The sequence below is a fragment of the Barbatula barbatula genome, assembly GCF_947034865.1.
Source record: "Barbatula barbatula genome assembly, chromosome: 8".
NCBI classification, from domain to species: Eukaryota; Metazoa; Chordata; class Actinopteri; order Cypriniformes; family Nemacheilidae; genus Barbatula; species Barbatula barbatula.
In genome coordinates this window covers 25,346,364-25,373,899 of record NC_136771.1, presented here as the reverse complement: position 1 = coordinate 25,373,899, position 27,536 = coordinate 25,346,364, and the positions used below count along the sequence as shown (strand labels likewise).

Below are 27,536 nucleotides of genomic sequence, written 5' to 3'. Positions count from 1 at the left end.
GATGACGACGACGACTCAACATTTGATGCAAATATTTTATTTGCCACAACATTCAAAAGAAAAAGTCTTTAGATTCAAATGCAAGGTTGACCAGAGCAGAACAATCCTGCAATCCCTTTAAAAAAACCGAACTCGTCTGACCAAAACATCATCAAACATACCAAATGACCCCATAAAATTGTTGAAATAAAAAGGAATGTGTTGAGTCTGTAGATGGATAACAGCGAGAAGCCCTCATGTGACAGCCTGCATATTAACTTTCATCTTGACAGCCTTAAAGATCAAACTCAAAATAGTGTTAGAAGTTCATGTTCTTGATCCCAATTACAACAAATATATATATATATTTTCAAATAGGCAAAACAAACAACAAGAATAAAAACACAAAAAGTGTTACACGTAAAAAGGTGAAGTGTTTTATGTTAGTGTGTTACAGAGCAGCTTTCTTTGCGATGGTGTCATTGACACCCGTATCACTTGATTCAAGACCCTCACGCCCGTGTCTCCAGCACTGCTGACGACGGCACGAAATACACTTCATCATCCCGCCGGTTTCCATGGCAACCCCGATCCGGAGATCGAGCGAAGAGCTCCTGCTGGGCCTGACACAACTTCTGGATGAGAAAACGCTTATCGCGGCCCTCCTGCATCACGCACAGACACATGAATTTCAGTACAACACGTTTTTAACCCAGACAGTTTACAGATGAACAAAACACGCTGAAGGCATTTATTAAACATTTTAAACCACAGTTAAACCTATGGCCGCGTTCAGAATATATAGGTGAATACCACACAATCACTTCATGACTGTAGGTCAGCAACTGTATATGTTGAAACACGCAGGAACAAAACATTTGATTAGACTGGACCAGAAACATGGACCAGCATGTACGACTTACAGACGGGACAGAGGGTCGACGTGAGAGGATCGGAATTATTCTGTCGTCACCATGTATGAACACTCACCATAGCCAGCTGATCTCTGAGCTGCTCGATGACACGCTTATGAGCTCCAGCCAATGCTATCACATAAAACATCCCCAGACTGTAATACAACAAAAATAACATCATACAGTGACGGTAATGATTTACACAAAACTGACATACAGACTGAAAAAGTATTTGCCTTCTTCCAGATTTTTTGGTTTTTGCATATGTCCTGCTCAAATGATTCACTAATTTTTGTTATTAGGGTTCGAGCCCGTAGGGCTAGAAACCTATTGTATTTGTGGGTTTTATTCTTCTCCGTTATTATTCTTCCCTAAAACTACATGGGCAGCCTAAACCGTAAGGCCGACAGAGCTGAGACTTGGTCAGATGGTAGTAGTCCTTGTCGCTACTCAGATACATGGACCCAGCCAAATCGGCCCATAGGTGGCGCTACAGCGATGAAAAGCGTGTTTGCACTCTTTACTCCTAAACCGTTTGTCGCACACCCAAGTGTTTTATATCATTGTAATCATTGGCTCAAAACTTAAAAAACGTATATCTCCGATTTCATTTCCGGTATGCAAATTTTTCCGCTAATTAGCATTTTATGCAAAAAAAATAAAATGAACTAGTCCCTGGATTTTTGCCCGATCGGAACCAAACCAACGCTGATGAATTCTGTGGAGTGTGAATGTGAATAATTATCAAAAAAAAGTTGAAATTTCGATTCACCATTGCTAGGGGGCGCCAAAACGCCTGAACCGGAAGTGCCATGGTTGACTAAAATGGCCATAACTTGTGAACCGTTTGAGCAATCTTCATGGGGCTTGTACCCTATGTGTAGACTCTCAGTCCGGGGTCACAGTAAAAAGGAGTTGGCGCTTGGCCACTAGGTGGCGCTATAATTTACATGAACTCGAAAAGGGCTATAACTACCCAACCGTTTGCCCGATCGACTTATTATTTGGTATGGTGTGTCTTTGTGTCATGCACGATGATTGTCTAAAAGGACAGTGGTGTATCTAAAGAAACATGGCGGTCATCGGCCAATGAAGTTTGAGCACTAATTAGACCGGGTTAACGGAGGCCGATCGAAACGACACTCGCTGGGCTTGTTCGACTCATGGTCCTGAAGGTCTGTAAGAAATATGAACTCATTCGGCCACCGGGGGGCGAAATAACGCTTTTGGAGTGCATAAACAATTGTATATCACGTGACATTTGACATATACTCAAACTATTGTTATCATATGATAGCTCTTCACATTCTGAACAACTTTGCCTCTGAACACGCTTCTGTCGATTGAACGGTTTGCGAATTATCGCTGATGATGTCAAAAACCTACTTTCGCGAACTAGTCCTAGGTTTTTCGACCGATCGGATCCAAACCAATGCAGATAACATCTCTGGAGTGTGAATGTAAATAATTATCAAAAAAAAGTTGAAATTTTATTTCACGGTTGCTTAGGGGCGTAAACATTTTAAATCGGCGGAGCCTATTACATTAAAATGCCCATAACTCGAGCACTATTAGAGATATCATCATGGGGCTTGGAACATATGTGTAGACCATCACTCCGAGATGACTTACAAAATACCGCGGCGTTTGGACACTAGGTGGCGCTATAACAGTAAAAATGGCAAAATGTACGTGTCTTTGGTTGCATAAACAATTGTGTATCACGTGACATTTGACATATACCCAAACTATTTACATCATATGATAGCACTCCTCATTCTGAACAACTTTGCCTCCGGACACGCTTCTGTCAATCAAACGGTTCGTGAGTTATGGCTGATGATGTTAAAAACCTACTTTTGCGAACTGGTCCTTGGTTTTTCACTTGATCGGATCCAAACCAATGCAGATGACTTCTGTGGAGTGTGAATGTAAATAATTATCAAAAAAAAGTTGAAATTTCTTTTCACGGTTGCTTTGGGGCGTAAACATTTTAAATAGGCGGAGCCTATTACATTAAAATGCCCATAACTCGAGCACTATTAGAGATATCATCATGGGGCTTGGAACATATGTGAAGACCATCACTCCTAGGTGAATTACAAAATACCACGGTGTCAGAACACTAGGTGGCGCTATAAAGTATAAATGGCAGAATGTACACATCTTAGGTTGCCTTAACAATTGTGTATCACGTGACATTTGACATTTACACAAACTATCGATGTCATATGAAAGCTCTCATAATTCCAAACAAATTTGGCTCTTGAACCATTGATGTCGATCAAACAGTTTGTGAGTTATCTGTGATGTTAAGAACCTACTTTTGCGAACTTGTCCTAGGTTTTTCAAGCGATTTCAAAATTTCCACCACAGTACAATTCTCAGGACTCTCTAGATAAATAACTATCAAAAATATGTTCAACTTTTTTATTTGCGTGACCATTACAGGGTCCTTTATTAAATTCAAATGAACGGTGTACCTGAAAGCTCGCTTCTCCTTAATAAATAATCCAATTGACTTGCCATGAAGTACAATCATACATCTTATTACACTAAACAAGCATGTAAAATATGATGGTTATCGGACAAGAGATATGTTTCCTCTCTCACAGGAACAAGGTGTTAGACATATAAAGCACTACACATTAAACGTTGCTCCATATTTACACATCTATAAATATAGAATATGTCTGGCTGGTTGTAAGATGCGGTTTTGCTAAACATAACACGCACCTTTATTATGTACACCAGTTTAATATCATGTAAACCCAAATATCTACTCAGCAGTCACATGGCAGCAACTCAATGCATTTAGACAGGGTCATTTCTTCAATGTATGTGACCAAATGAGCCTGAAAAGATGATTCCCCTCAAGTGTACTATATCTGCATATGTGTGTAATCAGGCGTAGTGTCTGTGAACCGTTGCTGACCGTATCTATAATTTTTCAGGCGTTGGGAGTATCGTCCACTTGGGTGTTTTAGTATGAGAGTCCTCGGCCTACTTGATGAAGGCAAAGATGCTTTAGACGCCTTAAAGTGCTCGAACCCGCTAAATGCTGCTTGCAGCTTTAATTTTTAATTATTATTACTCAAAGAAAACCAGAGCAAATAAAAGTGCAGTTTTTAAATGATGGTTTTATTTATTAAGGGAAAAAGCAATGCAACCATTTCTGACCCTGTGTGAAAAAGTAATTGCCCCCTTGGTAAATCATGAATTGACGGTGATGAATTCAATAACTGAAATTCACTTGCCACACTCAAGCCTATTTACTGCCACACCTGTTGAATCAGGAAATCACTTAAGTGGAACCTGTCTGGCAAACTGAAGTAGTCATCTCAAATAGCACCACATCATGCAGCGATCTAAAGAAATTCAACAAGAGATGAGAAACTAAGTAATAGAAATGTATCAGTCTTTACAATGTCATTTCCAGCGAACCACAGTGAGAGCCATTATCCACAGATGGAACAGTGCTAAACCGTCCAAGGAGTGGCCGGCCTACCAAAATTACTCCAAGAGCACAATGACGACTCGTTCAGGAGTCATAAAAGAACCCAGAGCAACTTCTAAAGAACTGCAGGCCTCTCTTGCTTCAGTTAAGGTCAGTGTTCATGATTCTACAATAAGAAAGAGACTGTTCAAAAACGGCATCCATGGGCGAGCCAGCCACTGCTGACCAAAAAGAACACAAAAGTGTGCTAAAACTAAATCTAAATGATCCACAAAACATTTGGGAAAATATTCTGTGGACTGATGAGATGGAGGTTGAAGTTTATGGAAGGTGTCTGTCCCATTACATGTGGCGTAAAACTAACACAGCATTTCATAAAAGAACATCAAACCAACAGTCAAAAATGGTGGAGGTAGTGTGATGGTCTGGGCCTGCTTTGCTGCTTCAGGACCTGGACGACTGGCCATAATTGATGGAACCAAGAATTCTGTGTATCACAAAATCCTAAAAGAGAATGTCCTGCCATCGGTCTGTAACCTTAAGCTTAAACGCACATGGGTTATGCAGCAGGACAATGATCCAAAACACACCAGCAAGTCCACCTCTTAATGGCTAAATAAACAAAATAAAGGTTTTTGAGTGGCCTAGTCAAAGTCCGGACTTAAATCGTGGCTGAATTAAAACTATTCTGCAATGGGCCAAAATTCCTCGACTGCGATGTGAAAGACTCGCTTGATTGCAGTTGTTGCCGCCAAGGGTGGTACAACCAGTTGTTAGGTTTAGGGGGCAATTACTTTCTCACACAGGGTCTCAAATGTTTTTAAAACCATAGTGTAAAAATTGCATTTTGTATTTACTCTGGTTTTCTTTCTGTAATGTAAAAATGTGTTTGATGATCTGAATCATTTAAACATGACAAATATGCAAAATCAGGAAGAGGGCAAATACTTTTTCACAGCACTGTATTTGGGATATATGTAGGATGAGTTTGTGGACAGACTGAATCCTGTGCGTTTTATAGACAGACAAGAGACAGGTGCTCAGTCTCACCAAGTGATGACGAAGAGTGAAACAGCGCAGGCCTCAGACGCCAGCGCCATCAGAACGGAGCTTAGACCTTGAGGTAGCTGAGTGATCACACGAGGAACAACCTTCCATGACGAGGTGTAATTCATGAAGGGACCGCACGCTCGTGACGGCGGGATCCTGACACATCACAACACATTACACATATATTTAACATGATCTGTAAACACAAACGTTTGTGAACTCACTCTGCGATGCTGACGGTTACAGGAACAGATGCAAGACCCAAACCGATTAATAACACAACCAGAAAGAAGAAATTAGAACTGGAGGCTCGAAATGGACGCGTGGCAGGACGACAGTTGCTCATTAAAGACACCTGCATGATTCATTAGAATAAAAAACAATAAGAACACTGAATCGTTATTATAACGGCACTTGACATACAAACATCAACTGAAATAACACAACAGAATGCTCAGTGTTTTAGTTTATTTTCTCTGAATGTTTCTTTGGGTGAAAGGAAATGAGTTGTTACCTTCTTCAGGTAAAAGACCAGAAAGTATTTGACAGTGTTGATGGCAGGCAGTAAAGGACAGTAAAATGTTCCAATCCAGCAGATGGTTTGACCGTAAACGATCTCCAGAACGTTCTGAGGGATGGCGAATTCCTGCTGACCCCACCACTTGGCCAAAGCACAGTCACAATGGTTGACAATAATCCTGTCAGAACAGCAATCAAGCTGTGAGAAATTCAGCCGAGTGTGAGCTGAGCCCACAGAAGAACACATTCACTCTTTCATACTTGCGAGGAAATTCAATGAAGATGGTGACAGCGGCGATGATCAGAAAGTCAAAGATCATGGGGCTTGGAACATATGTGTAGACCATCACTCCGAGATGACTTACAAAATACCGCGGCGTTTGGACACTAGGTGGCGCTATAACAGTAAAAATGGCAAAATGTACGTGTCTTTGGTTGCATAAACAATTGTGTATCACGTGACATTTGACATATACCCAAACTATTTACATCATATGATAGCACTCCTCATTCTGAACAACTTTGCCTCCGGACACGCTTCTGTCAATCAAACGGTTCGTGAGTTATGGCTGATGATGTTAAAAACCTACTTTTGCGAACTGGTCCTTGGTTTTTCACTTGATCGGATCCAAACCAATGCAGATGACTTCTGTGGAGTGTGAATGTAAATAATTATCAAAAAAAAGTTGAAATTTCTTTTCACGGTTGCTTTGGGGCGTAAACATTTTAAATAGGCGGAGCCTATTACATTAAAATGCCCATAACTCGAGCACTATTAGAGATATCATCATGGGGCTTGGAACATATGTGAAGACCATCACTCCTAGGTGAATTACAAAATACCACGGTGTCAGAACACTAGGTGGCGCTATAAAGTATAAATGGCAGAATGTACACATCTTAGGTTGCCTTAACAATTGTGTATCACGTGACATTTGACATTTACACAAACTATCGATGTCATATGAAAGCTCTCATAATTCCAAACAAATTTGGCTCTTGAACCATTGATGTCGATCAAACAGTTTGTGAGTTATCTGTGATGTTAAGAACCTACTTTTGCGAACTTGTCCTAGGTTTTTCAAGCGATTTCAAAATTTCCACCACAGTACAATTCTCAGGACTCTCTAGATAAATAACTATCAAAAATATGTTCAACTTTTTTATTTGCGTGACCATTACAGGGTCCTTTATTAAATTCAAATGAACGGTGTACCTGAAAGCTCGCTTCTCCTTAATAAATAATCCAATTGACTTGCCATGAAGTACAATCATACATCTTATTACACTAAACAAGCATGTAAAATATGATGGTTATCGGACAAGAGATATGTTTCCTCTCTCACAGGAACAAGGTGTTAGACATATAAAGCACTACACATTAAACGTTGCTCCATATTTACACATCTATAAATATAGAATATGTCTGGCTGGTTGTAAGATGCGGTTTTGCTAAACATAACACGCACCTTTATTATGTACACCAGTTTAATATCATGTAAACCCAAATATCTACTCAGCAGTCACATGGCAGCAACTCAATGCATTTAGACAGGGTCATTTCTTCAATGTATGTGACCAAATGAGCCTGAAAAGATGATTCCCCTCAAGTGTACTATATCTGCATATGTGTGTAATCAGGCGTAGTGTCTGTGAACCGTTGCTGACCGTATCTATAATTTTTCAGGCGTTGGGAGTATCGTCCACTTGGGTGTTTTAGTATGAGAGTCCTCGGCCTACTTGATGAAGGCAAAGATGCTTTAGACGCCTTAAAGTGCTCGAACCCGCTAAATGCTGCTTGCAGCTTTAATTTTTAATTATTATTACTCAAAGAAAACCAGAGCAAATAAAAGTGCAGTTTTTAAATGATGGTTTTATTTATTAAGGGAAAAAGCAATGCAACCATTTCTGACCCTGTGTGAAAAAGTAATTGCCCCCTTGGTAAATCATGAATTGACGGTGATGAATTCAATAACTGAAATTCACTTGCCACACTCAAGCCTATTTACTGCCACACCTGTTGAATCAGGAAATCACTTAAGTGGAACCTGTCTGGCAAACTGAAGTAGTCATCTCAAATAGCACCACATCATGCAGCGATCTAAAGAAATTCAACAAGAGATGAGAAACTAAGTAATAGAAATGTATCAGTCTTTACAATGTCATTTCCAGCGAACCACAGTGAGAGCCATTATCCACAGATGGAACAGTGCTAAACCGTCCAAGGAGTGGCCGGCCTACCAAAATTACTCCAAGAGCACAATGACGACTCGTTCAGGAGTCATAAAAGAACCCAGAGCAACTTCTAAAGAACTGCAGGCCTCTCTTGCTTCAGTTAAGGTCAGTGTTCATGATTCTACAATAAGAAAGAGACTGTTCAAAAACGGCATCCATGGGCGAGCCAGCCACTGCTGACCAAAAAGAACACAAAAGTGTGCTAAAACTAAATCTAAATGATCCACAAAACATTTGGGAAAATATTCTGTGGACTGATGAGATGGAGGTTGAAGTTTATGGAAGGTGTCTGTCCCATTACATGTGGCGTAAAACTAACACAGCATTTCATAAAAGAACATCAAACCAACAGTCAAAAATGGTGGAGGTAGTGTGATGGTCTGGGCCTGCTTTGCTGCTTCAGGACCTGGACGACTGGCCATAATTGATGGAACCAAGAATTCTGTGTATCACAAAATCCTAAAAGAGAATGTCCTGCCATCGGTCTGTAACCTTAAGCTTAAACGCACATGGGTTATGCAGCAGGACAATGATCCAAAACACACCAGCAAGTCCACCTCTTAATGGCTAAATAAACAAAATAAAGGTTTTTGAGTGGCCTAGTCAAAGTCCGGACTTAAATCGTGGCTGAATTAAAACTATTCTGCAATGGGCCAAAATTCCTCGACTGCGATGTGAAAGACTCGCTTGATTGCAGTTGTTGCCGCCAAGGGTGGTACAACCAGTTGTTAGGTTTAGGGGGCAATTACTTTCTCACACAGGGTCTCAAATGTTTTTAAAACCATAGTGTAAAAATTGCATTTTGTATTTACTCTGGTTTTCTTTCTGTAATGTAAAAATGTGTTTGATGATCTGAATCATTTAAACATGACAAATATGCAAAATCAGGAAGAGGGCAAATACTTTTTCACAGCACTGTATTTGGGATATATGTAGGATGAGTTTGTGGACAGACTGAATCCTGTGCGTTTTATAGACAGACAAGAGACAGGTGCTCAGTCTCACCAAGTGATGACGAAGAGTGAAACAGCGCAGGCCTCAGACGCCAGCGCCATCAGAACGGAGCTTAGACCTTGAGGTAGCTGAGTGATCACACGAGGAACAACCTTCCATGACGAGGTGTAATTCATGAAGGGACCGCACGCTCGTGACGGCGGGATCCTGACACATCACAACACATTACACATATATTTAACATGATCTGTAAACACAAACGTTTGTGAACTCACTCTGCGATGCTGACGGTTACAGGAACAGATGCAAGACCCAAACCGATTAATAACACAACCAGAAAGAAGAAATTAGAACTGGAGGCTCGAAATGGACGCGTGGCAGGACGACAGTTGCTCATTAAAGACACCTGCATGATTCATTAGAATAAAAAACAATAAGAACACTGAATCGTTATTATAACGGCACTTGACATACAAACATCAACTGAAATAACACAACAGAATGCTCAGTGTTTTAGTTTATTTTCTCTGAATGTTTCTTTGGGTGAAAGGAAATGAGTTGTTACCTTCTTCAGGTAAAAGACCAGAAAGTATTTGACAGTGTTGATGGCAGGCAGTAAAGGACAGTAAAATGTTCCAATCCAGCAGATGGTTTGACCGTAAACGATCTCCAGAACGTTCTGAGGGATGGCGAATTCCTGCTGACCCCACCACTTGGCCAAAGCACAGTCACAATGGTTGACAATAATCCTGTCAGAACAGCAATCAAGCTGTGAGAAATTCAGCCGAGTGTGAGCTGAGCCCACAGAAGAACACATTCACTCTTTCATACTTGCGAGGAAATTCAATGAAGATGGTGACAGCGGCGATGATCAGAAAGTCAAAGATCACCAGCTTATACATTTCCTGTCCAACATGAGTCTCCCAGCACTGTGCAACAACATAAAAGTTAAAGACGCATAACACACTCAAACATCTGTGTGTGTGTGTGTGAGACCTACAGGGTAGCGCTGATGGTTGTATCCGCAGGAACAATGTGCACTTCCACAGGTGATCTGAGACCACAGTGAGAACAGCAACACACCGATACTGGCCAATCGCATGAACACACACCTGATCACAACACACACAATGATGTTAGCCACACATCTGTACACTCCTGACCAATGAAACAGATTTGATCTTGATAAAAATTCATCGTGATTGAATAAAACGTCTTTCATATGATATAACACACACTCGTGTACAAGCACACAAACACATATCAGTGAAGCTCACAGAAATAAACACAAATCTCATGATTAACTATCATGTACAGTCTTTTGACAAACAGCACTGTGAAAACTTGAGTGAATGTGATGCCTCATCAGTGTGAAACGGATCTCAAAGGCAGGTGAATAATCCTCAAAACTGATGATGAGGTTGAAGATCAGTGGTGTGATGAAATTAGCCAGCGTGATGACAATGGAGGGCAAATATTCCACCATCAGCTCAAACAAAAAGTTACCCTGTTCCTAAACACACACACACACACACACACACACACACACATCTTTAGAAAGAGATCAGGACCTGAAGACCGAAGTGAAGAGAGAAAGACAGTTGTCACCTCGGCTTGTTTTCGTTGTGAGAATACAGTGGCAATGTAGATACAGTAGAAGCAGGAGATCAGAACGGCCACCACAAACAGATTCACAGCAGCCCTTAACGTGTAGATACGACATCTTTCACTGCGTGTGCGATTCGCCATCTTCTGTTTAATGCGTTCTTCTTCCAGATCCGTCTGACACACACACACACAGCAGCAACAAAAACTCAACCATTCTGCTGTGAATATAACTGAAGTTTATTAACACGCTGATGTGTTGACAAACGCACCTTCAGCTCGTAAAGTAAACTGCTGCGTTTAAGGCGCGCTGCGTTCTCATTGGTGATGCAGAAATCCCAGCCGGCAAATATCTTATTGCAGAAACTCTGGAAACGATCCTCGTCCTGTATGAGTTTGCGTTTAAAACCAGACGCGGACCTAAAAATGGACACAAAAAAATCCAAACCCATCCTGATCTCAGATCAGCAGATTCATCAAACACACACATGACAAACACACAGATGTGTGGACCTGAACTGACCTCTTGACGATCCAGACGAGACTCAGCATCAGATATGATACGGTGGTGAGCAGATATGCCAGAGGGAGATTATAGCTGAAAGCAGAATGAATGAACTCCAGCCTATAATAACCATAGAAGAGGTACGTCTGCTCCAGAAAACCCTACACACACACACACACACACACACACACACACACAGAGACAGAGTTTATCGGTTATTGTATTCTATTGTGCAGTTGTTGTATTGTATTTTATTATGAGATGATCTCATACAGTTCCTGACAGAAGATCTGTGATGTGTTGATGAAAAACCACCAGACCCTGACGAGAGCTGCTGGGATAAACACTGCACTCTCTCACTGCAATACACACACAAACACCGTCAGTGACATCACTCAGTGATGTGTGTGTGTACCATCTGTGCAGCTGTAGGTGATGTGTGTGTGTGTGTACCATCTGTGCTGCTGTAAGTGATATCCAGTGATGTGTGTGTGTGTGTGTGTGTACCATCTGTGCTGCTGTAGGTGATGTCCAGTGATGTGTGTGTGTGTGTGTGTACCATCTGTGCAGCTGTAGGTGATGTGTGTGTGTGTGTGTGTGTGTGTGTGTACCATCTGTGCTGCTGTAAGTGATATCCAGTGATGTGTGTGTGTGTGTGTGTGTGTGTACCATCTGTGCTGCTGTAAGTGATATCCAGTGATGTGTGTGTGTGTGTGTGTGTGTACCATCTGTGCTGCTGTAAGTGATATCCAGTGATGTGTGTGTGTGTGTGTGTGTGTGTGTGTGTACCATCTGTGCTGCTGTAAGTGATATCCAGTGATGTGTGTGTGTGTGTGTGTGTACCATCTGTGCTGCTGTAGGTGATGTCCAGTGATGTGTGTGTGTGTGTGTGTGTGTGTACCATCTGTGCTGCTGTAGGTGATGTGTGTGTGTACCATCTGTGCTGCTGTAGGTGATGTCCAGTGATGTGTGTGTGTGTGTGTGTACCATCTGTGCTGCTGTAGGTGATGTGTGTGTGTGTGTCTCGTCTGTGCTGCTGTAAGTGATATCCAGGGAGGTGTGTGTGTGTGTACCATCTGTGCAGCTGTAGGTGATGTGTGTGTGTGTACCATCTGTGCTGCTGTAGGTGATGTGTGTGTGTGTGTACCATCTGTGCTGCTGTAAGTGATATCCAGTGATGTGTGTGTGTGTGTGTGTGTGTGTGTGTGTGTACCATCTGTGCAGCTGTAGGTGATGTGTGTGTGTGTGTACCATCTGTGCTGCTGTAAGTGATATCCAGTGATGTGTGTGTGTGTGTGTGTACCATCTGTGCAGCTGTAGGTGATGTGTGTGTGTTTGTGTGTACCGTCTGTGCTGCTGTAAGTGATATCCACTGATGTGTGTGTGTGTGTGTGTGTGTGTGTGTGTGTACCATCTGTGCTGCTGTAGGTGATGTGTGTGTGTGTGTGTGTCGTCTGTGCTGCTGTAGGTGATGTCCAGTGGTGTGTGTGTGTGTGTGTGTGTGTGTACCATCTGTGCTGCTGTAAGTGATATCCAGTGATGTGTGTGTGTGTGTGTGTGTACCATCTGTGCAGCTGTAGGTGATGTGTGTGTGTTTGTGTGTACCGTCTGTGCTGCTGTAAGTGATATCCAGTGATGTGTGTGTGTGTGTGTGTGTGTGTACCATCTGTGCTGCTGTAGGTGATGTGTGTGTGTGTGTGTGTGTGTGTGTCGTCTGTGCTGCTGTAGGTGATGTCCAGTGATGTGTGTGTGTGTGTGTGTGTGTACCATCTGTGCTGCTGTAGGTGATGTGTGTGTGTGTGTGTTGTCTGTGCTGCTGTAGGTGATGTCCAGTGATGTGTGTGTGTGTGTGTGTACCATCTGTGCAGCTGTAGGTGATGTGTGTGTGTGTGTGTGTGTGTACCATCTGTGCTGCTGTAAGTGATGTGTGTGTGTGTGTGTGTACCATCTGTGCTGCTGTAAGTGATATCCAGTGATGTGTGTGTGTGTGTGTGTGTGTACCATCTGTGCAGCTGTAGGTGATGTGTGTGTGTGTGTGTGTGTGTACCATCTGTGCTGCTGTAAGTGATATCCAGTGATGTGTGTGTGTGTGTGTACCATCTGTGCAGCTGTAGGTGATGTGTGTGTGTGTGTGTGTGTACCATCTGTGCTGCTGTAAGTGATATCCAGTGATGTGTGTGTGTGTGTGTACCATCTGTGCAGCTGTAGGTGATGTGTGTGTGTGTGTGTGTACCGTCTGTGCTGCTGTAAGTGATATCCAGTGATGTGTGTGTGTGTGTGTGTGTGTACCATCTGTGCTGCTGTAGGTGATGTGTGTGTGTGTGTGTACCATCTGTGCTGCTGTAGGTGATGTGTGTGTGTGTGTGTGTGTGTCGTCTGTGCTGCTGTAGGTGATGTGTGTGTGTTTATGTGTCGTCTGTGCTGCTGTAGGTGATGTGTGTGTGTTCATGTGTCGTCTGTGCTGCTGTAGGTGATGTGTGTGTGTTTGTGTGTCGTCTGTGCTGCTGTAGGTGATGTGTGTGTGTGTTTATGTGTCGTCTGTGCTGCTGTAGGTGATGTGTGTGTGTTTATGTGTCGTCTGTGCTGCTGTAGGTGATGTGTGTGTGTTCATGTGTCGTCTGTGCTGCTGTAGGTGATGTGTGTGTGTTCATGTGTCGTCTGTGCTGCTGTAGGTGATGTGTGTGTGTTTGTGTGTCGTCTGTGCTGCTGTAGGTGATGTGTGTGTGTGTTTATGTGTCGTCTGTGCTGCTGTAGGTGATGTGTGTGTGTTTATGTGTCGTCTGTGCTGCTGTAGGTGATGTGTGTGTGTGTTTATGTGTCGTCTGTGCTGCTGTAGGTGATGTGTGTGTGTTTATGTGTCGTCTGTGCTGCTGTAGGTGATGTGTGTGTGTTTATGTGTCGTCTGTGCTGCTGTAAGTGATATCCAGTGATGTGTGTGTGTGTGTGTGTGTGTGTGTGTACCATCTGTGCTGCTGTAGGTGATGTGTGTGTGTTTATGTGTCGTCTGTGCTGCTGTAAGTGATATCCAGTGATGTGTGTGTGTGTGTGTGTGTGTGTGTGTACCATCTGTGCTGCTGTAGGTGATGTGTGTGTGTTTATGTGTCGTCTGTGCTGCTGTAAGTGATATCCAGTGATGTGTGTGTGTGTGTGTGTGTACCATCTGTGCTGCTGTAGGTGATGTGTGTGTGTGTGTGTGTGTCTCGTCTGTGCTGCTGTAAGTGATATCCAGTGATGTGTGTGTGTACCATCTGTGCTGCTGTAGGTGATGTGTGTGTGTGTCTCGTCTGTGCTGCTGTAGGTGATGTGTGTGTGTGTCTCGTCTGTGCTGCTGTAGGTGATGTGTGTGTGTGTGTGTGTGTCGTCTGTGCTGCTGTAGGTGATGTGTGTGTGTTTATGTGTCGTCTGTGCTGCTGTAGGTGATGTCCAGTGATGTGTGTGTGTGTACCGTCTGTGCTACTGTAGGTGATGTGTGTGTGTTTATGTGTCGTCTGTGCTGCTGTAAGTGATATCCAGTGATGTGTGTGTGTGTGTGTGTGTACCATCTGTGCTGCTGTAGGTGATGTGTGTGTGTGTGTGTCTCGTCTGTGCTGCTGTAAGTGATATCCAGTGATGTGTGTGTGTGTGTGTGTACCATCTGTGCTGCTGTAGGTGATGTGTGTGTGTGTGTGTGTCTCGTCTGTGCTGCTGTAGGTGATGTGTGTGTGTGTGTGTGTGTCGTCTGTGCTGCTGTAGGTGATGTGTGTGTGTTTATGTGTCGTCTGTGCTGCTGTAGGTGATGTCCAGTGATGTGTGTGTGTGTACCGTCTGTGCTGCTGTAGGTGATGTGTGTGTGTTTATGTGTCGTCTGTGCTGCTGTAAGTGATATCCAGTGATGTGTGTGTGTGTGTGTGTGTGTGTGTGTACCATCTGTGCTGCTGTAGGTGATGTCCAGTGATGTGTGTGTGTGTACTGTCTGTATTGCTGTAAGTGATATCCAGTGATGTGTGTGTGTGTGTGTACCATCTGTGCTGCTGTAGGTGATGTCCAGTGATGTGTGTGTGTGTACCATCTGTGCTGCTGTAGGTGATGTCCAGTGATGTGTGTGTGTGTACCGTCTGTGCTGCTGTAGGTGATGTCCAGTGATGTGTGTTTATGTGTCGTCTGTGCTGCTGTAGGTGATGTCCAGTGATGTGTGTGTGTGTACCGTCTGTGCTGCTGTAGGTGATGTCCAGTGATGTGTGTGTGTGTACCGTCTGTGCTGCTGTAGGTGATGTCCAGTGATGTGTGTGTGTGTACCGTCTGTGCTGCTGTAGGTGATGTGTGTGTGTTTATGTGTCGTCTGTGCTGCTGTAGGTGATGTCCAGTGATGTGTGTGTGTGTACCATCTGTGCTGCTGTAGGTGATGTGTGTGTGTGTGTGTGTGTCTCGTCTGTGCTGCTGTAGGTGATGTGTGTGTGTTTATGTGTCGTCTGTGCTGCTGTAGGTGATGTCCAGTGATGTGTGTGTGTATCTCGTCTGTGCTGCTGTAGGTGATGTGTGTGTGTTTATGTGTCGTCTGTGCTGCTGTAGGTGATGTGTGTGTGTGTGTTTATGTGTCGTCTGTGCTGCTGTAGGTGATGTGTGTGTGTTTATGTGTCGTCTGTGCTGCTGTAGGTGATGTGTGTGTGTGTTTATGTGTCGTCTGTGCTGCTGTAGGTGATGTGTGTGTGTTTATGTGTCGTCTGTGCTGCTGTAGGTGATGTGTGTGTGTTTATGTGTCGTCTGTGCTGCTGTAGGTGATGTGTGTGTGTTTATGTGTCGTCTGTGCTGCTGTAGGTGATGTGTGTGTGTTTATGTGTCGTCTGTGCTGCTGTAGGTGATATCCAGTGATGTGTGTGTGTGTGTGTGTGTGTGTGTGTGTACCATCTGTGCTGCTGTAGGTGATGTGTGTGTGTTTATGTGTCGTCTGTGCTGCTGTAAGTGATATCCAGTGATGTGTGTGTGTGTGTGTGTGTGTGTGTGTACCATCTGTGCTGCTGTAGGTGATGTGTGTGTGTTTATGTGTCGTCTGTGCTGCTGTAAGTGATATCCAGTGATGTGTGTGTGTGTGTGTGTGTGTGTGTGTACCATCTGTGCTGCTGTAGGTGATGTGTGTGTGTTTATGTGTCGTCTGTGCTGCTGTAAGTGATATCCAGTGATGTGTGTGTGTGTGTGTGTGTACCATCTGTGCTGCTGTAGGTGATGTGTGTGTGTGTGTGTGTGTCTCGTCTGTGCTGCTGTAAGTGATATCCAGTGATGTGTGTGTGTACCATCTGTGCTGCTGTAGGTGATGTGTGTGTGTGTCTCGTCTGTGCTGCTGTAGGTGATGTGTGTGTGTGTCTCGTCTGTGCTGCTGTAGGTGATGTGTGTGTGTGTGTGTGTGTCGTCTGTGCTGCTGTAGGTGATGTGTGTGTGTTTATGTGTCGTCTGTGCTGCTGTAGGTGATGTCCAGTGATGTGTGTGTGTGTACCGTCTGTGCTACTGTAGGTGATGTGTGTGTGTTTATGTGTCGTCTGTGCTGCTGTAAGTGATATCCAGTGATGTGTGTGTGTGTGTGTGTGTACCATCTGTGCTGCTGTAGGTGATGTGTGTGTGTGTGTGTCTCGTCTGTGCTGCTGTAAGTGATATCCAGTGATGTGTGTGTGTGTGTGTGTACCATCTGTGCTGCTGTAGGTGATGTGTGTGTGTGTGTGTGTCTCGTCTGTGCTGCTGTAGGTGATGTGTGTGTGTGTGTGTGTGTCGTCTGTGCTGCTGTAGGTGATGTGTGTGTGTTTATGTGTCGTCTGTGCTGCTGTAGGTGATGTCCAGTGATGTGTGTGTGTGTACCGTCTGTGCTGCTGTAGGTGATGTGTGTGTGTTTATGTGTCGTCTGTGCTGCTGTAAGTGATATCCAGTGATGTGTGTGTGTGTGTGTGTGTGTGTGTGTACCATCTGTGCTGCTGTAGGTGATGTCCAGTGATGTGTGTGTGTGTACTGTCTGTATTGCTGTAAGTGATATCCAGTGATGTGTGTGTGTGTGTGTACCATCTGTGCTGCTGTAGGTGATGTCCAGTGATGTGTGTGTGTGTACCATCTGTGCTGCTGTAGGTGATGTCCAGTGATGTGTGTGTGTGTACCGTCTGTGCTGCTGTAGGTGATGTCCAGTGATGTGTGTTTATGTGTCGTCTGTGCTGCTGTAGGTGATGTCCAGTGATGTGTGTGTGTGTACCGTCTGTGCTGCTGTAGGTGATGTCCAGTGATGTGTGTGTGTGTACCGTCTGTGCTGCTGTAGGTGATGTCCAGTGATGTGTGTGTGTGTACCGTCTGTGCTGCTGTAGGTGATGTGTGTGTGTTTATGTGTCGTCTGTGCTGCTGTAGGTGATGTCCAGTGATGTGTGTGTGTGTACCATCTGTGCTGCTGTAGGTGATGTGTGTGTGTGTGTGTGTGTCTCGTCTGTGCTGCTGTAGGTGATGTGTGTGTGTTTATGTGTCGTCTGTGCTGCTGTAGGTGATGTCCAGTGATGTGTGTGTGTATCTCGTCTGTGCTGCTGTAGGTGATGTGTGTGTGTTTATGTGTCGTCTGTGCTGCTGTAGGTGATGTGTGTGTGTGTGTTTATGTGTCGTCTGTGCTGCTGTAGGTGATGTGTGTGTGTTTATGTGTCGTCTGTGCTGCTGTAGGTGATGTGTGTGTGTGTTTATGTGTCGTCTGTGCTGCTGTAGGTGATGTGTGTGTGTTTATGTGTCGTCTGTGCTGCTGTAGGTGATGTGTGTGTGTTTATGTGTCGTCTGTGCTGCTGTAGGTGATGTGTGTGTGTTTATGTGTCGTCTGTGCTGCTGTAGGTGATGTGTGTGTGTTTATGTGTCGTCTGTGCTGCTGTAGGTGATATCCAGTGATGTGTGTGTGTGTGTGTGTGTGTGTGTGTGTACCATCTGTGCTGCTGTAGGTGATGTGTGTGTGTTTATGTGTCGTCTGTGCTGCTGTAGGTGATGTCCAGTGATGTGTGTGTGTGTGTACCGTCTGTGCTGCTGTAGGTGATGTCCAGTGATGTGTGTGTACCGTCTGTGCTGCTGTAGGTGATGTCCAGTGATGTGTGTGATGTGATAATGACTGGCAGCATCACAAACACAAACATGAGGAGAAACATTATGAAGTTCAGCAGGACCAGAAACCTCAGGAACGAAAAATAGGACAGAATTCCAGTGCCGAACATTCCTGAACACAAACAGAACACACAAACACGTGAGCGTACAACAGCCGTTCAGTTTTCATTTATTCGTTTATGCTTTAGTGATCTGTGATGTTTATTCTGACCCTCAATGAGGTGAACATCTGCTCTCCAGAGCTGCAACGAGGACAGAAGATCCATCCCATCCTCCTTCAGACGCTTCAGAGAACGATGAATGTTCAGTCTCCACAAACCCCAGCCCATAGGAGCGCCGCCCTGCTGGAGACGCTGCTCTCTTCACACACACACACACACACAACAGTTAAGTGTGTATGATGAAGGCGTTGGGGTTGTACAGACATGTTTCTAACAGGTAAACACACAAAGGAACTCACTTTTCCTGCCGTTTGTCCTCCATGCTCTTGGGAAGCTCCCTCACAGGCCTGAGATCCTCTCCGCTGTGAACAGCCTTCTGCTCCAGCCATTTCTCACTGATGACGGACGGCTGTCGGACACGCCCACTGCCCCTCCTCCTAGCGCTACCGCTGGTGTTGGATTTCCTCCGGTAGAGCAGAGACTGATAACTGGGCAGCTGATCCAGCAGGAGATGACTGCTGGGAACACGGCGGTCTGTGGAGAACACTGATCGAAACAAACAGGCGCATGTCATCACTTCTAGTGTCATAACAGCTCTGCATGCCTCAAAATATCATCCTGAATTATCAAACAGAGGCTTGAATCTCTGAAAGTTGTTTTCTGGAGAATGAATGTCAGAATAAAGTGAAGGAATAAACCTTGAATTTTATCGTCACTGCAGGTCAAACCGTAATGTTGGGTTTCCACCAAACGTGAACAATCACGTACCAAGCTCTTTACTAAACATTTGTTTTGGCGTGAGTGACGTGAAAAACAACACGCGACTGATAACGTGTCCGGACCCGTCAAACAGTAGGTGTCAATGAGCTCTTCATGCAAATTTCTTGCTCGAAAATTATCAACTTGCGCGGAAGACACGTTGACGATGCGCATCATTGACCTTGTATGTAATAAAAATTAAAACTACTGTTGTATTTACAGCTCCATCTTCCGCTCTCCTTGGTGGATGTGCGCGTACTCTTTATTCTCGCTCTGGCGTGTGCGTGCTTTTCTGGGAGAAGTGTGCTAAGGGTCTAAAAAAAGGTGTTAACAAACAGATTTTCATGTTCAAAAAATGAAGAAACCTATACGAACGCTGGGGATTGTGTTGAGCACAGAGAAACTACGTCATACCTCCAACACGTTTTTTTAACAAGTTGACCAGTGGCCTGTTTCACGAAGCGAGGTGAACAAACTCTTGAGTTGCATAGTAAGTTTTGAGTTGACAAAACCAGACAAACCCAACCAGGGGCCTGTACCATGAAGCTGGTTTAGGTGGCTAGCCAGCTATGTTTCAGTTTAGTTTGTGGCAACCCTGGGTTTTAGGTACCATAAAAGTCGCTCGGCTTTATTCGGTGTTCGTCGCCATGGTGTCTTACGCTGCACGGCTAACCTGCTCCGGGGCAGGCTATGTTCTGGATACGAGATCTTAGACTGAAGTTTGACCAATCAGCTGTGAGCAAAGAAACATATAGGTGACGTAACTGACTCACAGTGCGTGTTAGAATGGCTAGTTATTTTTTATACTGTTTAATAAAATAAAAATACTAATATAAAAATATATTACAATATAAAATCAAATATTGTTTACTATATAGGTAAAATCTGATTTTACAGATTTGCTGGCTTTCCCTTACACTCACATGAAATTTAATTTACTTACTTATATTCCACTTTTATTGTATCACATGTATTTGCATTGCAGTTTTTACATTCTTGTCTGTGGTGCAGAACATCTAGAAACACTTTCAGTTTCACTGTATTAGGACATTTTTCTTTGTCCTGAACCGTAGTTTTTATTAAGGCTTCAATGAAATGACTGACCCTGGTTAATGGCGCAAAGACTAGTCTATTAAAGGTAGAGGCTTATGCATTCTGTTGTTTTATTAAGTGTAATTCTTATATTTTCTTCCGCTTCTCTGTGTTGCAGAACACACCGCTATTTATAATTCTGAGCTCCGTTGTCTTTCTGCAAAAAAATAAACTAGTTTTTATCATATCAGACTAAAAGGAGACCAACATGCAACCAGTCCGCGTTATTTTTTGGGCAACTTGTTTGACACGCATTCATTGATTTTAAACACGTAAGATGTCAGAGTTTACAATGCAGAAGCGTTGTGGTGTCGTTTGCCTGTCAAATTAGCCGTTTACAGCTTTAACAAATTTGTACAGAAGTTCAGAAATATATGAGAATGAACTTTATCTGCACGCGACTCCTCTCATGTGTACTCTGAAGGGAAATGATGAAGCAGATGGAAGGTTCACTGCTTCTGCTGCCTGAATGGATGTTTTTTGTCCGCGCGCAGGTTAACATTGCAATATGCGGGAGCTTCAATGAACATTTGTTGTAATATTTCTGTACCCATGCCTTACATAAAAAAAGTTGCCCGCAAGGACACGGACCCCTTGTAGTTCCACCGAGGACCCCGCGGATCCTGTTTGCACTACAGTAAATGTGTGTACTATATAGTCGTTTAACTTGAACATTAACGCAATCAGCAGTGTTTCTGAAACACTTCTCTCTTGCGTAGACAGCAGAAACATATCACTCCATGGCTGAAATTCATGTTTGTGTTCATATTGTGGAAATCTCTTTATCCATTTATAATGCGATTGGTTTAGTCATGCTGACGTCACTCGTTCATGTGCACGCGCGCGCAAACTAATCTTAGCTTCAGGATCAAAGCTTGAGTTGACAAAGAAACTCCAGGAGCTGCTTCATGGTACCAACAAAGCTTGATCACGTTGGTTTGGTTTTGTCAACCCAAAACTAATCCAATTACCCTGAGTTTGTTCAGCTACATTCATGGTACAGGCCCCAGGTTTAGATCAGGATCAGCTGTAGCACAACGCTTGGTTTAAACTTTCTCCGGTTTGTTCTGGAGTTTGTGAGGCACGTGCGGCAGACAGCCAATCACATGGAACATGGAAAGTGTCATCAGTTTGATTGACTTTTCGAGAGTATCAGCACATTTCACTTTTCTGTTGAAGATGAAGAGATCATTATGGAAAAAAATCCAATGAATTGAAACACACGTACAAGGCAGAATAATCACAGCTGCGGTGAGACTTAGCGAAGCCAGATACTGACTATATCAATACAGAATCAACTGAATTGAAATGATTTATATTGGTTTACAATAAGATCAAAAGATAATATGTATACTTCATTACTTTAAAATGCTTTATATATTGAAGTTTGTTTTGATATGAATATAGTTATATTAAATTTAAATGCTATGTTTAAGATGAATTAATAAATATTCATGATTAACTCGTATAATAATTATATGAATGTTACTTGAATTATAATCAATAAATACAAATAAACACTTCGAAGCAAAAGATTTTCACTTGAAAGTTTTTTTAATTTGAAGTGAGAGATACGAGGGGAGCGGCTGCGTCAGATATTCGTCACTTTCTCACAGTTCAATTTGATTTATAAAGCGTTTTTCACAAGGTGCATTGTTCCAAAGCAGCTTTACAGGAGAAGATACGAAAAACACAGCACACAGTACATGTGTTTATAGCCCTAACAACATCCAATTATTCAAGTAAATAATATCTAATGTCAGCATCTCCTGGTGGTTTATTAATCATATTTTGCATGAAGTGAATGTTTGTCTGTAAAGATGTGTCTTTAATCTAGATTTAAATTGGGCGAGTGTGTCTGATCCTGGAATAATATCAGGAAGGTTATTCCAGAGTTTAGGTGCTACGTATGAGAAAGCTCGACCCCCTTTGGTGGATTTAGTTATTCTAGGGAGTTTTGAGATCTTAGAGAGCGTGATGGGTTGTAGTGTGATAGAAGCTCTGAACTACACATCAAGCCCCCTGAGTTACCATGGCAACTTAACCCGCTCAAAACCAATCGACCATTTTTCTGAGCCCGAAAACTCAATGTATGTTCAAACTAACTCGACCTTACCTGAGAAAAACCCAAACCGGCTTTGTGATACAGGCCACATGTTAAGAAGTCTGCACATCCCCTTTAAACTTAAAGACACATAAAGTATTCACGTATTCCTCCGTGTCTGGTTGATTTTAATAAGTGGGATAAAACAACGACATGACATGGATGAGTTGATAAAGGAAACGAACGGGAGGAACGACGGGACAAGTGTTGTTATTATTTGGGTAAACGCACTAAACACAATTGTAGTTTTCCTCCGGTGAGTTCTGTGCTGCAGTCAATGTTGAGGAGACATTTTTCTCATAAACAAGTTCGGACTCGTCTGCATGTTTAAGTTACTCGTATTTAACAACAATAAAGTTCATCATCGTCATCATCATCATCACCACCTCAGTGTTTTGTTTACTCAAAGCTAAATAACACAAACTCGACGTCGTCGCTTTTCAACATGTTTTGTGTGTTTGTCAGGACACGCGCGCACACGCGATTTACTGTCACTGGTGTCTGATTTCACACTGAACACACAAACACAAACATCGGATTATTGTTCATGTGGAGCGTTGGTCATTATTCACGACACTGACCTGCATCGGTCGGGTCCATCATCCCTGACCATCACCAAACTCAGATGATCATCACATTAGGCTTGTTTGAGATGAGCAAAATCTGCGCAGATCACCGCGAGATGCATGCCGGTTAGAAAAGTGTCCGAGTTACGTCCGCCTTGCTCTGACGTCATGCTGACGTGTGCCAAAAAACTCTCGCGACGGCGAGGCGGCTGTGTCGGATTGAGCAGTCGAGCGCAGTTGCTCTCCACCGACTGCGCTGTTCAAAAGCATGATGGGAAACGACTGACTGACGACACAGCTTCACGCTCATTGGCTGAGAATGTCAACTGATACATTTTCTATTCATTCTAAGAATTAGATTACGCATCTGTTCATTTATATTTACATGCAAACTAAACAAAAACAAAACACGCCTAGTGAAGTTAAGAATTAGGACATGCGTTTATTTTAAATTTCTCTTCATTAGAATTATTCCTTGTTGTAATTTTCACTTTATTTTGTGTGAATGAATAAATCAATCGATTAAAAATATACATGCAAACATACATATCTAAATGGACTGTTTAGTCATTATGCCTCATCTTTGTGTGGTTTCATCTGAGAAGTGTCTGGATCTTAAAACAAGGGAAGAAATACTATGGACGTGAAACGGTGGCAGAAACCTGCTTGTTATTAAATATGATAAACATTTGTTATGACCTCTGTCTCTCAAAAGCAACTTGCTTTTTACTTCATTTACCATTTGTTTATACAATCCTTGAAAATGTCTTACATGTGTAAGCTGTTTATTTGTACATTATCTGACAGTACATTCTGTGATTATTATTATAACCATCTTCATGTAAAAACAGTGGTATTTCGATTACATCCACTTCGTCTGCGATAAAAAACGCGACCGCGATCTCCTCTATTGTTCACGTTAGCAGGCGAGGAAACAGCGAGATTCAGAAAAGTGTCCGACTACAAAGGTCTTTTTTGACTCCTCCCCTTACTGCAGCCTCCTACTCACTATGGAAGGCCATTAAGGCAGAAATGTCTTTAGACGTAACGTGTACTATGGAGCCTTTTTCTTAAATAAACACAGTAGTAGAAATACTAGCTTTACCATTTATCAAACTTTGGTAAGTATAATAAAATTATATATTTGTGTGGGAAAACAGTTACAGCAGAGGAACTTAATTAAGATAGTTATAGGATAAAGCGCATTGTAGTACATATAGGTCTTTGTAAAACAAGGTGAGCTTTTTGTGCCAACCATTATAACCAGCAGGTGGTGCTTGTTAAAACATTTCTGTTTCAGAGATTTTGCACTTAAACACATGTGATATAATTTAAATTAATTAAAAGACTTTCAGGATTAGGATGAGCGCTTGTACCTAATTTTATCAAACAATTATTTGTGAAATGGGTGAATAATAACATGAAAGAGTGACATCTGCGCCCAACAACCAAATCGTATAGTAGTACTGGCAGCTGAGGAAGACCAAATATAATTAAAAGGTTTTTTAACCTTTTTAAGGGTGAAACAAATAAAGAAAAGACACTTTCTGTGTGCATTGATAGAAACTTAGAATTTAGAAACTTAGCATGGAGGTAAATGCACAGAGCTATTCTTTATTGCATATATTTGAATGTGAACATAAATTACTGTCCCCTTCTTGAGGAAACTGAAGCCTCTACATTCAGTTTCTACAAGAGAAAATTTTAACAAAAAATCTTCAATTCCTGTATATAAATTAAAGTCAGTCCTTTGCTACGAACGAATGCCACGTTCTCAGAATTAAATTACGTATCTAAACTAACAGATAACATTTGTTTGTAAAACTTTGTCAGGGCCTTTTAAGAACCCTGTAACCCTCTCAGTGCCCTTTTAAGGTGCTGGATTGTTAATTAATGAAACAACATTAAGACGTAACAGGTGGAAAACAGATGTCAGTATGTAAACTCATATAATTAAGCAGCCATATGAACACTATACATATTTATTCATGTAGACTTGACTTCATGTATTTAGCCATTTAACAAACAATATAAAAATTGGAGCGTCAGAATGCATTTAAAGTGACAAAGTATATTGATGTCATTGATGGCTGGTCCCAGCTGAATGGTCAGCTGAATCATACAATTTTAATACTTTAGGTCATAACCATCCTGACACTGGTTTGAGTGAGGCCACACTAAAGTGGCTATCTGCCACCAACCGGCCATTAATCGCCCTGTCTTAAGTACAAAAAGGGAAAATTGTATATAGGGTTTCTTTGCCACAATCCAAGTGTTCTGTTTTGTTCCCATACTTTACCTCTCAAGCATTGACAGAACAGAGATTCATGCACTGAGCCAGGCAAGTTGACATCCACGCTTAAGTTGGTCATCAATATAACTATTCTTTACAATTTTGGTGTCACTGAGAAGATAGCTCACATGCATAATAGACTTGTTATTGTCATGGTTTTACAGGTTTGGTTCTACAATTTTTGTCTTATTTCGTTAGTTAATTAGTCCCTCAACTGATTCTGTTTTAACTGATTATGTTCCCCTGTTAAGTCTGTTCATTTAGTTCATTGTCCAGTATTGTTTTTGTGTGTTAATGGATGGCTGTCTGTGTCTGTCATTTGTCAATAATTACTTAAATATCTTTGGAATTCTACTTTGTCATACTGTCGTGATCGTGGAGGAGGAGGAAGAAGAACCCAAGTGCAGACAACGTTGATGAAGGGGTTAAACAGAAGGCCTTTAATATTAGGCTTGTTTGAGATGCGCCTTGCCTCGCCTGTAACGTAGGCGGTCTCTTGTGACTGTTTGAGTGCATTCAACCACATGAGTATCTTTACCACGAACACAATCCGGTCAAATGCAATTAGACTATCTCTTAAATTGGCCAAAAGTGGTTTCATATGTTACCATAGCAAATTGGGGTCTCTAACTTAAACCCTCTTGCGCTACAACAGTCCAAAATGTCAAAACTTTTTTGCTCATAAAATTTACCCTGGAATCATTGGCTCTTGACATCATTATATCTCATTAATAAAGTGTCACACCATCAAGCTGCCATCCTCAGGATCTCGGGGACAATCGCTAGGAGTTATGTGGAGATGTTATCCTTCTGTCTGTTGGACACTAGTCTGCACTTCATACACAAATTATAGTGGTGATATACATAATTTGCCTAATTCTGTACTTATGGACATTTTGGCAGGGTTAGGATTTAACAGCAGTTTTTCATGTTTGTTTCTGATATTCAACTGAAGCTGACACATATTGTCTTGTCTTTTTTCTTCATAGTTATTATACATTTTATATCATTTTTGTCCTGCTTAAACTCAAACTTAATTATCTTACATGTCCTGTAAGGTCAGGGGAGAGCAGGTTGTGCATTCATCTAAAATTATTTGCACACACAACCTTCAGGTGGATGCTGTATGCGTAGAAACAAAATTTTGAAGTCCACCTTATTGTATCTTACAGTCTTCCTGTAGCGCTGAATCTCTCCCCTACAAGTTGGTATCATTATCCCACTGCCACAGTTTCTGCAGCTATATTTTTTATTGTAATTTGGAAATAAAACTAAATATTCTTATTGGTTTGTTGACTGTTTTTCTTACAGGTACAACTGTTAAGGTGGTATTGTTTTGTTACAGACTTAACATAACATAGCCTTATATTTATATTTAAGCCTTATCATAACATAGACTATATCTATTTTTAAACCAGTTAATGTATTTATATCATATATCTATTTATTGATCCTTTGTTGTACATTTGGCCACGGTACAATTTCTCAAGAAATAAAAGCATATCTCAGAAATAAGATTACTTGTAAACATATTCTACTGTTAAAACTATACAGTTGAAAACGTGGAGTATAGCTGAGCATTGTAGTTTAATTTATTGCAGTGATATTGGTGTCTTATTAAAGTATGGTATGCCTTAAGATATAAATCATGAGTATGACCTGGGATGGGCTATTACAGAAAAAACATGTGTCAGTATCTTATTTCATTGATATCTATTGTGATTTGATTTCGATCCTGTAATATGGCACTTCTGTGGTATTTTGGGTGCACCCTACTGGTCATAGCAGCAACTTTATCTCAGTCTTTAAAAGTTTGTTGTTTACCAAAAATCGAAATTCATTACAATGGATTGTATCAGAATTATAAAGAACCACATTTGTAACTTTTTGTTAGAAAACTGAATTTCTAGATAACTTTTATCTTTTCTTAAAAAACTAATTTTTTTTAAACGTGTGGGCTTCACAAGAAAATTACAAATAAACAAAAGGATCTTTCATGGTGGTAGCATGTAGCCTATGAGCAGCAGGCAACCCCCCAAGTGTGCAGAAATGGTTTGACCCAATTCATAGGCAGCCAATGATATTGACCCGTTTAAACTGGAAACCGGCGTCTGAATCATGCGTTGTTTACGTGTATTCTACGTGTACTTGACGTGTATTTAACACGTTGAGTACGTGTTAAATACACGTAAAGTACACGTTAATTTTTCACGCGTAAAGTACGCGTAAAGTACACGTACTTAACGTGTTGTTGACGTGTTAAAAT

The 27,536-nt window shown here is 42.0% G+C and overlaps 1 protein-coding gene across 5 annotated transcripts; it reads right to left on the bottom strand.

The window, feature by feature from the left end:
• Positions 1–16: 16 nt before the first annotated feature.
• On the bottom strand, positions 17–23,155 carry tmc7 (transmembrane channel like 7). Of its 5 annotated transcripts, none has more exons than XM_079463268.1 (21): positions 22,993–23,155; positions 18,756–19,002; positions 18,507–18,655; positions 18,210–18,407; positions 11,492–11,577; positions 11,237–11,379; positions 10,986–11,133; positions 10,717–10,890; positions 10,470–10,621; positions 10,109–10,220; positions 9,940–10,037; positions 9,674–9,857; positions 9,384–9,514; positions 9,160–9,315; positions 6,510–6,565; positions 6,181–6,316; positions 5,915–6,098; positions 5,625–5,755; positions 5,401–5,556; positions 970–1,048; positions 17–644 (listed from the first exon to the last, which is right to left on the bottom strand). In XM_079463268.1, the coding sequence occupies exons 1-21, from the start codon at positions 23,012–23,014 to the stop codon at positions 492–494; spliced, it is 2,895 nt and encodes a 964-aa protein (XP_079319394.1). In that variant the 5' UTR covers positions 23,015–23,155; the 3' UTR covers positions 17–491. The 5 variants fall into 5 exon arrangements, 4 of the variants coding, with proteins under 4 accessions (XP_079319394.1, XP_079319395.1, XP_079319396.1 ...); XM_079463269.1 differs by having other exon boundaries at positions 18,252–18,407; positions 22,993–23,149; XR_013787076.1 differs by lacking the exons at positions 17–644; positions 970–1,048 and adding exons at positions 2,487–2,557; positions 2,751–2,809.
• Positions 23,156–27,536: the final 4,381 nt, after the last annotated feature.

What these genes read in the sequence shown, in the direction of transcription:
- tmc7 (XM_079463268.1), bottom strand. Translation starts at nt 23,014, where the DNA reads ATGATGGACCCGACCGATGCAG. An exon ending in CAGATCTTCTGTCAGGAACT is followed by an intron (nt 11,380 to 11,491) that starts GTATGAGATCAT and finishes GTGTGTGTGTAG; the next exon opens with GGTTTTCTGGAGCAGACGTA. An exon ending in TTCATTGAATTTCCTCGCAA is followed by an intron (nt 9,858 to 9,939) that starts GTATGAAAGAGT and finishes CTGTTCTGACAG; the next exon opens with GATTATTGTCAACCATTGTG.